This window comes from Dermacentor silvarum, chromosome 7 (assembly GCF_013339745.2).
Source record: "Dermacentor silvarum isolate Dsil-2018 chromosome 7, BIME_Dsil_1.4, whole genome shotgun sequence".
In the NCBI taxonomy this organism is placed as follows: domain Eukaryota; kingdom Metazoa; phylum Arthropoda; class Arachnida; order Ixodida; family Ixodidae; genus Dermacentor; species Dermacentor silvarum.
Window position 1 is genome coordinate 72,987,516 of NC_051160.1, and position 15,734 is coordinate 73,003,249.

The 15,734-nt window shown below is 44.5% G+C and overlaps 1 protein-coding gene across 2 annotated transcripts; it reads right to left on the reverse strand.

The window, feature by feature from the left end:
- Nucleotides 1-610: 610 nt before the first annotated feature.
- Nucleotides 611-10,108, reverse strand: LOC119458959 (sulfotransferase ssu-1). 2 transcript variants are annotated; one of them, XM_037720815.2, is made up of 4 exons: nt 10,023-10,108; nt 5,804-6,285; nt 3,935-5,061; nt 611-849 (listed from the first exon to the last, which is right to left on the reverse strand). In XM_037720815.2, the coding sequence occupies exons 2-3, from the start codon at nt 6,251-6,253 to the stop codon at nt 4,600-4,602; spliced, it is 912 nt and encodes a 303-aa protein (XP_037576743.1). In that variant the 5' UTR covers nt 6,254-6,285; nt 10,023-10,108; the 3' UTR covers nt 611-849; nt 3,935-4,599. The 2 variants fall into 2 exon arrangements, with proteins under 2 accessions (XP_037576743.1, XP_049526810.1); XM_049670853.1 differs by having other exon boundaries at nt 9,907-10,028.
- Nucleotides 10,109-15,734: the final 5,626 nt, after the last annotated feature.

Here is a 15,734-nt window from a genome sequence, read left to right on the forward strand (position 1 = left end):
CTTTCTCTGGCACGTACCGAAACAGCTACGGCTCGCTCCTACGCAACCAGTCTGGAGCGCTTGCTTGCCACAGCTCGGGAGCAGCGCTGCCAGACAGACATTGCCCTCGAAAGGCTCTCTACCAAGATGAAAAACATGAAGCAGGAGGTGCAAGCAGGAGCCACGAGCAGGGCAGCCCAAAATGAGGAGAAAAGTTTTCTCAGAAGCAAGCTGTTAGAGTTTGAGCTTGAGCATGCAGTCGAGCAACTAAAGCAACAAGTCATCAGTGAGGAATATGCAAGGGTGATTAAAGTCTACGCAGGAGAAGATGGACACGTTCGCTCTTGCAAGATAAAGCGACAAGACGGCCTCGTCACAAGGGCCATCCAAAGACTGTTTCCGCTTGAACTACAGGCGTGACCGCACTTCGCGGCCGGGAATGTGTTGAATTTCCCGCGTTCTTCCTACAAGAAAGAAGAGGACAAGGATCGGGCCAGGGAGCGCGTGAGCGCGTTCGAAGGGACTAGCCTGCCATCTTGGACGTTCTGGGCTCAGGTGCACGCTAATAAACGCCTGTCTGAGTCTCGAGTTTGTGTCGGCTGTTCCGTGTGCCACGTACTCTAACACATACATCATATCCTACATTGCAATAAATAGCATGTTGGAAAAAGTGGGTGTTTAGCCGAGTGAGTAAGACACTCGGCTTCTGAGAATCGGCTCCTGAGTTCGAAATTTAACACCGCAAGCGTTTTTTAAAGTTTTTTCTTCAAATTTTTTGTTTTATTTTCTTTATGGAGAGCATCGTGTTACGCTTAACGGACGGCCCGAGAGACCTACGAACAGAATTTTTGAGTTAGTCACCTAAGAGTGCTTCACATTAAAAAAATAAGAGAGAGAGAGAGAAATACGTTTATTCAGTCATAAAAAAATAGAAAATTGTACTTGTATGAAAAGGCAACCCCAGTGGTTTTTCCGGTGAGGTGCCTAGATTAAGTTAATGGTTTCGCTTCTTATAAGGTAGGTGAGCAAGCTGTCATATATAGCTTTGCGGTGTTGAGGGGTCCCTCTAGGAAGGATCCAGTCATTGAGAGTGGCGACTGAGCTCTGCAGCCCAGCAAGGCAGATTCTTCGCAGTGATGACAGGCCAGGACATGTCCATAGCAAGTGGTGGGCTGTGGCTGGCGCACCCGTGGTGCAAGTTCCGCAGGTGGGGTCAAGCGACTTGTCGATGTATTGGGCTTTGAACGCAGGCGTGACTGCCGTGCCGGTGCGTAGACGGCGGAGTGCCACGCGTTCCCGGCGTGGAAGCCCAGGAGGGAGGGGGTCATGGCCTTCGGGCAGAAGCGCTTGTAGAGCAAGCTTTCTATGCTGTCGGAGCTGCAGGTGAGCATCGACAGCGTCGACATCTTCTGCCGATCGAGCTGTGACGGAAACGGGGCAAGGAGAATAGGGGGTGGGTAAATATGCTCCCCGCGCGAGCGCGTCCGCTCGCTCATTCCCTCCTGCGCCCATATGACTCGGTGTCCAATAAATGTGCAGCTCAGTTCCCTTGTGCCGCAGAAGTGTTGCTTCTTCGTGGATGGCGGTTGCCAGTGGGTGTGCGTCAATCTTGTTAAGTTCACGTATGGCGTCTTGCGAATCCGTGTAAATGTGTAGAGGGCGGTGATGCTTGAGGCGGCCATATCTGGCTGCCTGAGCAACCTCTAGAATCGCTTGTAGTTCTGCACCGGTCGTACTTAATTGTGTGCTATGAGTAGTTGTTGCTGTGTTGCTGCCGTCGCTGTTCGTCCAGGCAGTACTGACGTGATTATGTGAAACAGCAGCATCTGTGTAAATGCATGGAGCTGTACTATCGTTGAGGATGGCTCTGCGGTGATGGTAACGCCTCCGACTTATTTCATTTACTCCCACGTTGCTTGGAAGGGGGTGAACAATGGCGGACATCACGGGCAGCCACGGCGCCGAAGGTGTCGGGAGAAGAGGAGCTTGTGGCTTCCGACCGACCTGGGCGAGTATTCTTCGGCCTGAAGACGTAGCGGCTAGCCTCAGCACCTGGGCACATCTTGCGTCCTCCCTTAGTTCTTCAAGTGTGTTAATTTGTGCCTCTGAGTAAAGCACATGGGTTGGGGTATGCTTCGGCAAACCATACGCTATACGTATACTTTGACGATGAGCTGCTTCGAGGCGACGACGCATCGTTACCGTGGTTCGTGTGTAAGGGAAGCCGTACAGAATTCTCGATGTGATGAGATTTTTCGTCATTATAACCAGGGTGTCTTCTCTGAGGCCCCACTTACGACTTGTGAGTCTTCGGAGGAGCCCTTGTGTTGCTCGGCAGCGGCTCAGTGTCTGCTGAAGCCACGCCGTGTGGTTTCCTGTGTCCGATATAGTGAGTCCAAGAATTCTGAGGTCCTTTACTTTTTCGATCGGGCTTCCTTGTATTTGCGGCACATTCATTAAGGCTACTGCTTCTTCCCTCATCTTCTTTGGACCAAGCACAATATACTGTGATTTTGACGGGGAAGGAGAGAGTCTGAGTGCCGAAAGATGACACTGTATTGCATCTAGAGCTGCTTGGATGGCATCTTGCTGCTCACCAAGTGACCCTCCCGTGGTCCATACTGTGATGTCGTCGGCGTATATTGAGTGATGCAACCTGTCTATCTTTGCGAGGTGATACGGGAGACGGTGCATGGCTATATTAAACAGCACAGGGGACAAAACTGAGCCTTGCGGAAGGCCATGTGTGATGTAATGAAGCGGCGAGAATCGATCTCCTATCTTGACTCGAAGAGTGCGGTTTGTCAATAGTGACATGATGTATGTCACTATGCGACCTTCTAGTCCTACTGCGTGCATTTCTTGCAACATAGCATCTACTCCTACGTTGTCAAACGCCTTATGTATATCAACAGTGGCTAGTATTCGAGGGCCTTGCAAGCGCTCAGAGGTTAGATCTTCATGTATCATAAGGAGGCTGTCTTGCGCCGACAAGCGAGCACGGAAGCCTGTTTGTGTGTGATGGAGCTTTCGTTCAACTTCGAGGAACCAGTGAAGTCTTTCGGCCACCATTTTTTCCATGACTTTGCCCAAATGTGATGTTAAGGAAATAGGGCGAAGGTTCGTTGCTATCGTAGCTGGCTTGCCTGGTTTGGGGATAGGAATGACCAGGGAATCCTTCCACCCTTCCGGTACAATTCCGGTTTCCCATACTTCATTAATAAGGTCGAGGAGGTCTGACATTCCTTCATCTGGGAGATTGCGGAGAGTCGTATATGTCAAACCATCAGGTCCAGGTGAACTTCTGCAATTCACTTTCATGAGTGCGTACCGTAGTTCGGCAATAGTGAATGGATGATCAAGCATATGCGTTGCATCGGTATTCTGCTGGCCCTCCACAGTTGATCCGTTGACTGTTGCAGTTTGAACGGCGAGAGGGAAAAACTGGGTAACGAGTTGAGTGGCGAAATCTTGCTCTGATAGTCCCTGTTTGAGGGCAATGCTGCGCGCGGGCTGTTTTGCTTGGGCGGGTTGATCAAGCATAGATGCCAGGTGCCATAAACGAGAAGGATTAGTACGATGGTTTAGTCCACTGCATGTACGATGCCATCGCGAACGGCGTAGCTCCTTCGCGTACCTTCGGGCTGCAGCCTTTGCACGATTATGAATGATGCGAAATGCAACATTTTTTGGGTGACGTTTGGCTTGCTGTTGTGCCCTAAGCCTCGAAGCTATGAGGTTCAGCATGTGCAAGTCCGGAGCAGGATCTTTCCAACGCGTGCGCGTCGCCTTTGTAGCCCTCTGCTTTGCTATTTTTAGTCTGTCCAGGAAGGAACCCGTGCCATCCACGTACAACTTGCGGAAACGGTCCCAGTTTGTAGTGTAAGTCGTTCTAGTCTTTGCGCAGGTTCGACTGATATTCTCTATGCTAAGTAGAATCGGATGATGGTCAGACCCATTATTAAAAAAATAAGAAAGGCACAGATGAATACCAACACGCGTATATTCAGTCGAATTTCGGCCAGCAACTGAGTTCGAGGCAGAGGGTGGCCGTTTTGCTATGCATTCGTGCTTTGTCACGTCACCTAAAGAAGGCTGGCCAGTGTATGAACGCGCGTGGGGTGTTCTCCCCCCCCCCCCCCCCCCACCTAATTTCTAGGTGTATGCACAACGACGAAGCATGGCGTCCAGGAAACAAGCGGCTGACAAACTAAACATTCTAAGCCATATGTCATTTAGGGACACGGCACTGTGCATAAATTCTTGCTCTCGTGCGGAAGTTACTACGTTCGCCATAGAAGAAGCTGTGTCAACGGTCGCTGCATGAGCATGATTATAACGTGAAACGAGGCCCGGGAATCTAGCTCGGCTCTATGTGCTAAGACCAGGCAAGAACACCGAAATTTCAATGGGGCACAAACGTAGATAAGAGCATCGCTGGAGCAAGGAAATTCATCGAATAATTGGAGGTCACACGTTGCGACGCCAGGTGCGTCAGCGTACTTCCAATTTCTGAATCAAAGATTGAATTGATGTATTAAACGTAGAAGGTTATGCAGCAGGGATGTCTACGCATACATCAACATTACTACAAAGGAAGGCCCGTGTCATGCCACAGGTTCATGACATCACTACCGGCCGTCTTTCGCACAATCCAGGCTTTGGTTTTTTGTAGTTGTTCACTCGTAAAGTGGTTCTTCCAGTCTCCCACAATGCCTTTTCGTAGAAAAGTAGGCGACCTTCGATGGCTGGGATCGTCATCATTGCGGTATCGTTAACAGGGTTCGCGCATTTCTCACGTGCTACGCATACTTTGGGCGGGTCTGATTTAAACCTGTCCACAGGGTTGTCCTTGATAAACGTCTTCATCTTCTCTAGGCGGCAGGCGTCGAGAACACGTCGGAGTAACGCTTCGTCTTGGCGTAGCGCTGCACCGTGGTCTTTGCCAAGAAAATCAGCGATCCTGAGAAGCTGCGTCCTGCTGTCTGTCTTGAGATCCTCGTACGTTACGAACAGGACGTTCGCGTCGTCTCGATGGCCGTACCAGGACAGCAGGTGGTCAAAGTAATCGCCGTATGGAACCTGAGTGGAATACAGGTAAATATCAAACTGAATGAAAACTTATAACAGATTGCAGGAGTGACAGAAAGGAGATAAATAAGTCAGATAAGCAAAAAGAATAGACTTTTCACTAAGTGTGCTAGCCGCCAGTTTCACCCTGGAGCAATTTTGCATGCCTTCATAATATAAACAAATAAGTGATTGCTTGCACTGTTTGCAACGCACAGTAAATTTAATTCCTGTGTTTGTACAGAGACCATTGACGGAGGTCTTCAGAGACAAGACGTGTAATTATGCTCTTTGATCTAAATAACGTATACAGTAGTGCAAGGACTTTGTATAGGGAAGGTGTGGTGCATGATGCGCCGTCCCCTTGTGGCGGTATATACGTGGGCAGACTAAAAGATGCACAAACACGAAGCTAAGGGAGCATAAAGCTTCATTGCAAGAGATTGCACACACACGTCCCCACAGATTGTCGCTATTTTTGGTGCATTCTCATTTTGTAAGAAACAAATGTCACTTACAGACCCAAAGGTAGGGTATGTCGTGAAACAGGAAATTTACATAGAAAAAGAAAATGGCAGTTGTAGTTTGTATAAGCTGTTTTAATTTAATCAATAAACTCATTTGTTAGACTGCACATGCCCCGTGTTCTACTTTTTCGGCCCTATTGTATATGGTGCTGTTGAAGACTGATATTACTGGTAATTTGGTGAGGAAGCTTTCGGACAAAAATAAAAATACCATGTGAACAGCTTACCTTTCCAGACTGAAACATGGCCAGGAAGTTGCCGAAGTCTGGGAATGCGTTCGGTTTGAACCCCTTGAGGAAATGGTAGTACGAGACGGCGCAGTCGTACGGGTTCCTGGCGACGTAAATGTACTTGGCCCCGTGTACGGGTTCAAGAACACCGCTTGGAAGGTGGGTCACGATGGGACCTTGTTTAAATCGATTCTGCACAGCTTCGGCTCCCCTGGCGTCGAGGAAAGGAGTCATGAGGTCGTAGTCGTCTATATTCGAAGGTGGACTTCCGCGAGTCATGATGTTGCACAGGATGTACTGGGTCCATGTGGTCCCACACTTTGGGTAGGTAACGATGAAGATGTCTCCTTCGCGCGCCCTGTATTGCATCGCAGAGCGAAAGTTTTCCTCTCGAAACGCATTTGGAGTGCAGAAGCCATCAATTTCCTGATACAGCTGCGTCGTCATGCTTTATCCTGCTTATAGTTTCTTGCAGGAACCTGAAGGTGCAGAAAAAAGTAGAATTAGGTACTCGCACTTCTTACAGATACCGCTTACGTTGAAGATACCCAATTTGTTGCATTTTTTTATTCACATGCACTCGTTACAGTGCATTGCCAGGCATTCTGTAAAGTTCGCGTTTCTAGCAAATTTCTCACCCGTATTGCATTTTTTTGAAGACATAGATGCATATCGGTAGTGACACTGAAGCGTTAACAAGGAGAACGTTCACAAGTGCCGTCGTAATAGGTTGTTAATTGTATACGACTATTCTCACTACACGTGCGTCGAAGGGCGACCACTTTTCCAGACGCCCGTATATAACTGCGGAAGAACGCTGCATCACGGCGTGTAGCAGGGATGGCGTAAGTTTCAGTGGGGGCAAAAGTATATGTATGTACGGAAATATTTCATGAAAGACTGTATTATATTACAGCTGCAGGCAAATTTCCAAAAGCAGCTTGCTTAAAGATTTGTTCAGAAGGCGACTTTTGTAAAAATGTGACCATTTTAAGCGTGTTCGTCTGCACTCCTTGCCTCTATGATGCACCGCCTCATTTTTCAGGCATATAAAGCAGGCAACAGCACTGGCAAGTACATAAAGAATACGATAACCTAAAGAAAACCTAAACTCGCTTTTCAGTGAAACGTAGACTGGCCTTGAAGGACCATTGTTAGCGCTGAAAAAACTCTTACTGGAGAACTCGTGTTTTGAACCCGCCAGATATTCTTCCACCACGATATCATGCAGGATGACCAAGCATGTACTGTTGTTTTGTTGCCATTATATTAACGGTGCCCAAAATATGGCAGGTATGACGTGTTTCCAGCTCTGCAATTGCTTCCGGTGCATACAGCCGGCAAAAGCATTGCCTTCAAGATCTGTTTCTGCGACGCAGAGGATGTGGTTAATGAGCGTTGGATTTGGACGTGGCCTATTTACCCCTTTCTGATGCACCTGGGCACTACAAACAGCTAAGGGTGTGAAGTTTTGCTATTAGCTGTTCGTGCTTTCATGTAGTTATTCCATACGGTGTATTGTTAGCGCAGTTGAGCGTAATGTGATGAATCCTTACAGCGGCCGATATTAGTGTATTGCTAAGTACTTTTGCAGTTGTTCATTTCCTTACCATTCTTTTAAAGACGGGGGAGGACGAACTGAGCGCTGCCTTCTGTTATCGTTGATCGTCCTATACTCTACAGTATCCTGAAATACCGTCATAATAATAAAGCTTAATGACCCATGTCAGTATTGTTTACAGGATATAGGTGAAAGCACAAGCCAAAGATTAATCACATCTGCGTAAAGTAACTACGATTTAACAATGTGACCGAGCATAGCAAATGAAGGATATCGGCCAACAAAGTTTCTTGGGGGCAGTGAAGGTCACAGAGGCACAGCCAATTACGGAAATTATGTTTGCTTCCACTGCGTTGCACTAAATGAACGGAAATTTAATTACTTCTATAAGCGCTACGTCTGGCAGCAGTAATAAACATGTTGGCTACAGCAACAGTTATACTTATGGATACGGGACCGATTGAGGAAAACGTTGCCTTAGGACGTGTTGGCTCCCTTCAGAAACTTTGTTCACCATGAAAGTAAAGGGCGAGGTGCACACAGTCACACCGCAATGGCCACACAGCAATGATAAGTTTCTGATCACGGTAGCCGCAATTACATTTAAATAATCACATCAAGCTACGGTAACACGAAAAGAGGAGCGCAGGATGAGCACTGTGTAACAAGTGATGTTTAATAAGATCAACATACATGAAGAAAAACACGACCTGGTGGTGTATGCCATCAGTAGACATCGTGAAATATATCAGCGAGCAGCTGTACTTCAAAATATGTCAAAGACGTAGAGGCAAATCAGTTCTGCGGGAACCCGCAAGGTGAAAGAAGGTTCGAAAAATGAAAATTGTCTTCAGACCGCCTGTAGAACAAAGCTACTATGAAAACCCAACATGCATTTCTCACGAATAAAGTTTTGCAGATGAAGAATAGAACCCGGGACCAACACATTTCCGGGGTGTTCATTCTACCATCTTTCTCATCCTACCGTATCTATTGGCTTCATATGGTTGTGACTAAGAAAATTCAGGCCCCTCGTTTGACTTTCTACTTCTCGTTCTTCATGAGTAGTTTGTCATTGCCATCGCGTCATTTTCAACGTGAAAATAAATATCTGAGGTGGCCTACACAACCTGTCTATGTCATTTATCAAAGAGCAGCGAAGCTGCGTTATGTATTCTCTCGCGAAAAACTAGTGCGCGACTCTACGATCACGTGCCATTCTCGGGATATTACCTTTACCACGTCCGCCACCACCGAGTGCAGGTCGCTCTTATTACGACGCATAATAAATATTTGTGTTTTTTCAATGCAGTTTACAAATATAGCATGGCGTCATAAAGGAGCTCAGGTAAAGCTGTGCGAAAATTCAGTTCCAAATCGTTGTGCGTGTACTTATAGCGGAAGCTTTAATATACTAGCACCTAACTACAAATGATAAACAAGTCTGGCAGTACTTGAATAATTTCTTGCACGTCATGTGAGTAACTCATAAGCTTACCCTTTAAGATGCCGAGCACAATGTAGCTCGTACTAATGCAGTTTCTTTATATAAAGCTAATGCTTTATACGACTGCGCTCTCTGCGCAATTTGTTCAATGTTGATCATTCCTTGTGACTCGAAAATAGCCCACATATTCCTAGCTTATTTGCTGTCTCGCAAATCAATTGATTCTATTCTTTCAATTTTATTCCATTTGACTTTTTGTTCTCTTATAGCAATTACTTCAAGCGTGCATTTATGTGCCAGTTTCAATTAGCGAGAAGCCTGATCATTACAACTCCACAGAAATCGATTTTGAACAGCGCACCAAATATGCTTGAAAAGTTTTGCCTTCCTCCGGGAGTGATTTTCGTTTTACTAAGAGCGGGGGTTGACTTGCGCAAACTTTTTTAAGACGCTGTTTACTACTGTGCGTACGTTTCTGTGTACACTTCAGTCGGTATTCGTAAGACGGATTCCCGATTTTTTAACAACATAGCTATTAAGGTTCTCTCGCTATACAGCAGGCGTTCGCTGATTCTACGACAGAGATTCCGGTGTACTCTTTTAATTTGTAGAAGTTCTGCTTACTGGACCAGTTCGTTCGTACTGTTAACTTGAGAAAACCAGCGACAAAATTGAGACGCAAACACGAAGGAAAGAAGAGACACCACAATGCTGTGGTGAACAGACACCACAGTGTTGTGATATCTCCTATTTCTTTCCTGTTTGCGTCTCAATTTTGTCGCTGGTTTTCTGAAGTTACTCTAATTCATTGCGTCTCTCGTAAATGACTGACTCCCTTGAATTAAACTGGAATTAAGCAGATGATACCGCTTTACCTACATTACACAGCATTTTAACTTACCTGTCTCTTGAAGGTCCGACAGGGACAAAGGAAGGACTAAAAAAGAAAAAAAAAAACAGAATGGACTGCTTGAAGGCATTAACCATAAGCTATGCCCCGCGTAAAAGCATAACCCAAAAGCCGGAATATAGGCCTAACGTCGTGCTCAATGCATAAAAGACATAAAAGACATCAGCATCACAACTACTCACCAACAGAAGTGAGCTCCAGATAGTCCTTCGCTTCAAAAGCTCGCTCCGTGCTGCATCTCATGGAAATTGGTAGCCTTCTGCTGGTAGCACAGGATATCCCCTCTAGCAACACTCACCACAGGTGTTTGCCATGCGCATGGCACTGGAGAGGCTTTCGTTGAATTGCGATTGCTCGTGTACTTGACAACTTCCTGCTACAGACTTCGCGGCAGAATAAAGGGGCGATGTGGCGCCAAAAATCAGGGCAATGAAAACCTGAAAATAAGAGCCCGTGTTTCCGGCCTCCAACAAATGCACGTGCACCAGGATTAGCACTTCGCGCGGTCGCTCAGTACCATCTTTATTCTATGTTAACCATTTCCTGCTGATTCACTGTGCACACGACAACCCTGGATGAATTTATCGCATCACGATTGCCACTTATTTCCCTCGTGCCTTCAGCAGCACGCTATGAGTGACCTTCAAATGGCGGCTATTGCGCAATTGTTTATGACGTTATAATCGTTAAAATATAACCTATGAGCGCAAGTGGTTTCGTGTGGTCCAGCATTTACATTCGCAATAAATTCTGTGACAATTGTTGACATAAATAGGCTGCGAATAGGAATGTCGCCAACCTCCTGAAAGAAATATTAAGGACTATCTTGTCATGCTTAATAGATACATAGCTTCCCCTGAGATCTTCTTTTAACGCGCCCGGTCCCTGCATTATCCGATCGCTCTTCGAACCAAGACGGCGTCATAAATAATCAGCACGTGAACAGAGTGCTTTTGACGCAATTGCAGATGCATCGTGTATTCATCTCCACAGGTGACATTCTAGCTGCACCTCACCCTTAGGAATGACATTGACCGCGCTCCTTTTCAGATGAACATGGAGCAGGCTACCTAGTACTTTAGACCGTCGTTTTGCGTGAATTGATGACGGAAGATAAGAGACCCCATTCCCAGAAGTAATTTATTTTTTCTCCTGTGATTAACTATCATTAACAAAGTTTGTACGCTTCCTGTGCACGTACCACAGAACACCTACGTAAACGTAGAGAAGGAAACCTGTACCTTCTACAGTGCAACGAAATTAAGAGTAGCAGTGACGTCATGAACTAAAGTATGTGACCAAGAGATGGCGCTGGCAAAATCAAAACTACTATCATCATCATTACGTAGCCGTAATATGGCCGCTACAGGTAGGGACTGGTGGGGCTAGTCGCGCTGCTCGATCGCTGGTTTTATGCGTTCTGTTACCGCTTTAGGGGCAGTAATCGTGTGTACGGTACTCTAACATGAGTAAAGATATCTTTATTATATCGCCAGGTCACCGAGAGGCCTGAACTAGCAAAAAAAAAACACCGCTTCAAACAAGTAAGCTTACGTTGTTTATTGTCAATGGTGAATGAAACAGTACATGCCCACAATTTTCATGCATGTCAGGTGGACTTGATGCTGTGAGTCACTCAGTTTACAACATACAGAAACACAGGTAATCATAAATTTAATGGAATTGAAAGCTGAAACCAAACGAACTGTTCTAATCGTGTTCAGCGTGCCGCTAAAGATTCAGACCACGATATTTATGATGGGCTACCCTCGTACTTGTATTGCGTACAGGGCTGCTTGACGTGTTTCATACTACACGTATATTGTCTGCATTCGAAGATTTCAGCTAGAATAATAAAAAAAGAAATATAAGAAGTGTTTGGCAAAGACTTACTACATAAGCTCGAGCTGCAATGTCCATTGTTTTCATAGCACATTGGCGAGAGGCACCTAGTATAGGAGAAAAAAAATTATGCTGAATTTTACATCACATATTGTTCACTCTTGACATTTCTGCGGCAGATTTAGCGTTCAGGTGAGACAGTAACGGCTTTGACACAAGTGGAGTTCTCGTAGGAAAGCGAGGAACGTTATGGAAACAAGAGTTATAAAAAACATCTCGGTTTGTGTATTCAAAACAGGCAAAGAGGTTGCAAGGAGATGAAGACTTCAATTGAGTAATAGAGGCGAGCAAGGGAAGCCTCAGCCTGGAGCGACGCTTCAACAAGCAAATATATTTGTGCAGCCAATCAACAGTGAACGAGCAAGGGCAGCCTCAGCGTGGGGAGTTGTCTTCGTCACCGGCCCTCATAGAGAGAACGAGATTGTGATTGCGTCTTCACAACCTCGATCGCTCTCTCTGTGAGGGACCTGATCAAGACAAGTTCCACGCTGAGGCTGCGCTTGCTCGTCCACTGTTGATTGACTGAATGTTCAAAAACTTTTTGGAACACACTGTGCTCAGGTTTGTCATCTGCAATTTGATGAGAAATTTAAATTGCTTTTATTAATTCGTCATGTTTGAGAAGTGTGAATTTGCGTTTTCTAGCCATCTCCTATGGTCGTGGTTGTTTGAACTTGCGTTTTCTAGCTATCTTTTACGGTTGAGGGCAAGCCTAGTTATTGATTTCATGCAAACTGTACATAAGTATTTTGTTGATAACACATGTAAAATAATGCCCATATCAAGATCTAACTATAATCCTGGCGCTTACTATTTTAACAACATTCCCTTAGATTTCCTCATATCATATAAATTTCTTGTGTACTCATTAAAATAACTTAAATTGGAACATTGATATAGAGTACGCCATTAACAATGCTAATCACATGCTCGGGTAATTACGGCGCAACTTTTACAAAGAACCACCAGACTCTAGCACGCTCGAAACACAAGACTCTAGCACGCTCGAAATTGAGTATGCATTGGCGATATGGGATCTCAGTCGCATTAATCCAGATCTATTCTAATCTTCTAATCTAATCTTCTAATCTTACTAAAACGAAGCATGCTAAATAATTACTCAAATTTATTGCAGTGGATTGAATGCTTCTTATCTAACAGAACCCAGCATTTATCTGCTAACGGTAATAACTCCCGCAATTGCTCTGTCACATCCGGTGTACCGCAAGGCTCCGTCCTGGGACCCTTATTGTTTCTAATTTATGTTAATGACCTTCCCACCTGCATTAGATCAACAATCAGGCAATTTGCCGATGATTGTGTCCTCTACCGCGTAATAAGTAACCATCTTGATTCTTCACAACTTCAATCTGATCTTGACAGCATTACTTCTTGGTGTTCACTCTGGTCCATGAAATTGAATGTTAACAAGTGCAGAATAATTAGGATTTCCCGAAAAACTACTGACTGTTCTACACCTATTTATTCGATGCGAACCGCACTCTTGGTTTTTTGAGGCGCAACATTGCTTTAGCTCAGGCTTCCCTAAACATTCTTCTATACCAAACTTTAGTCAGGTCTAAACTCGAGTACGCTTCTTCAATCTGGGATCCTCATTCTTCTGCACTTGTAAACTCACTAGAAGCAATCCAAAATCGTTCAGTTCGGTTCATTGTTTCTAATTATTCTCGCACCGCCAGTATCACTTCCATAAAAATTGTCTAGGTCTCCCTAACCTTTCTATCAGAAAGAAACAGGCAAGCTCTTTCATAAAATCTTCTTTACGTATCCTGAACGGTCACGCACATTGTTCGTGCCACCTTGTTACTTTTCATTCCGCGTCGACCATAACTTCAAAGTTCAAGTTCCGTTCTGCCAGGCTAACAAGACTCCTACGTGCCGAAGGCATCCTCTGAGTGAAATCACCTCCCTGCCTCCACCGCCACCAACCCTGAGCATGCATCCGTCAAGACTGCCATTTCGAACTTGTAACCCCACTCCTCTCTGTAACGCCGCAATGGCTTTGACAGTATTGAAATAAATAAATAAATAAATAATAAATAAATAAATAAATAAATAAATAAATAAATCCTGGCATTTACTACCTTAACAACGTTCCCTTAAATTTTTTCATTTCATATAATTTGTACACACAATCCAAGTTATTTGTACACATTACAAATAACTTGGATCATTGATATAGAGTACGTCATTAACAATGCCAATCACATGCTCGGGTACTTACAGCGCAACTTTTCCAAAGAACCGTCTACTTTAAAACTACAGCTTAACAAGACTCCAATACGATCGAAACTTCAATATGCATCTGCAATATGGGATCTCAGTCAATTTATTTTTATTACTTCACTTCAACTAGTACAAAATAACTCTACTCTTTTAAATCTTGCTAATTATAACCGTGCCGCGAGTATAACATCAAAGAAAATTAACCTAGCACTTACTCGTTTTTCACTAGCTAACCACCACAATGTCGCCCATCCTCCGCTATTGCATAAAATTTTCCATCGCACCACACTTAACGACTTCATACTGCGGCCTCGGTAGATTTAAAACCACGTGAGTCAACGCAGTAAGGTAGGAATTGATTAAAAATTAATAATGGGGTTTTACATGCCGTAACCACGACCTGATTATGAGGCACGTCATAGTGGGGGACTCCAACATAATTATGACCACCTGGGGTTCTTTAACGTGCACTTAAATCTAAGTACACGGGTGTTTTCGCATTTCGCCACCTTCAGAATGCGGCCGCGGTGGCCGGGAGTCGATCCCGCGACCTCGTGCTTAGCAGCCCTACACCATAGCCACTAAGCAACCACGGCGGGTGTAGGAATTGATTCAAGCTACACGAAATCTTTCATCCCCCTTACATCTCAGGAATGGAACCACTTTCTTTCGAGTATCGTAGCCATTACCGATAACAAACTTTTTTTTGTAAAACTTTAGCTAACATTGTACAATCAGGAGAATCATTACGTCACCAGAACTCACTGGACTTGTTTGTTTGCTTTACCCACTACTTTGTGACAACTCCCTTCGTAATTTCCATATGGCCCTGAGGGTACTTTAAATAAAATAATAAAATGAAGAATGACTGCCAGAGTTTGTCAACATGAAGTACTATTTCCATAAAGTTGAATTGAGCGCTTTTGAACGTCTTGAAATCTTTGAAGTTTCGTGTAACAAATTATCGTTGTGAGAGCTTACAAGCAAGTAAGCTTGTATGTCCAATTTTAGCATTCCCGCTCAGTACGATACAAAACTGTAGACTGCTGCTTTCCCAATAGGGCTCACACCTTGCTATCTGGTAAACTTGCAAACATTTCGTGGTGAGGCACGTAGTTCAGGAGGACATGTTGTCATTATGGTGACTGTTGACCTTCTTATAGCGTGGCATGGACAGCTTGCAGACCAATAATATCTCTTTTGTCTGTCTTCCTCTAAAGAGAAATAATGTAGCCATGACAAACATGCAAGCAAAAATGGTGAAAGAAAAGTTAGTTCAATAAATTAACATATCGCGGTTCTAGTTGAAGTGCTCAAAAACATACCTTGTGAGGATTACGGCCCTTGATGTTGCTTTAGGGGTGACACAAAGAGCCTCAATTACTTTGGTGGAAGTGGCGGTGAGTTTGTTACTCATGTATGACTAAGAAAAGTGCACAAAACGCTCCACGACAGAAAAGCGCGCACACACACAACACTGTTTTGAGTGAGCATTTCTTTCAATGGTGCCCTTGTGTGGGTTGTGCTTAGTGAAGCCTAGATGAGTTGACATTTGTTTCTGCCAGAAACTAGTAATAAACACAGTCATTTCATTATGTCCTAACAATTAGTCTAACTACGTTACCGGAAGTAGATTTGCCACTAATGTAGAGTGAATTTATCACAGTGTAATATTTATGCAGAAACAGCTAAAACTGTTTATCATTTACGTTGTACTCCAGGTTATGAATTTTAGCAATGTGGCTAAATAACCAGAGCCTCGTTTGAATTGCTTTTGAAGAGCAATAACTTTATAATTATTACTATTTTTTCTTTTGAGAAATGATTAGATGAATCTGTCTTATCCGCCTCGCACGCAAAG

Coding starts and splice junctions, on each gene's coding strand:
- LOC119458959 (XM_037720815.2), bottom strand. CDS start 6,253: ATGACGACGCAGCTGTATCAGGAAATTGATGGCTTCTGCACTCCAAAT. Junction 5,062..5,803: donor CCATGTTTCAGTCTGGAAAG/GTAAGCTGTTCA, acceptor TATTCCACTCAG/GTTCCATACGGCGATTACTT.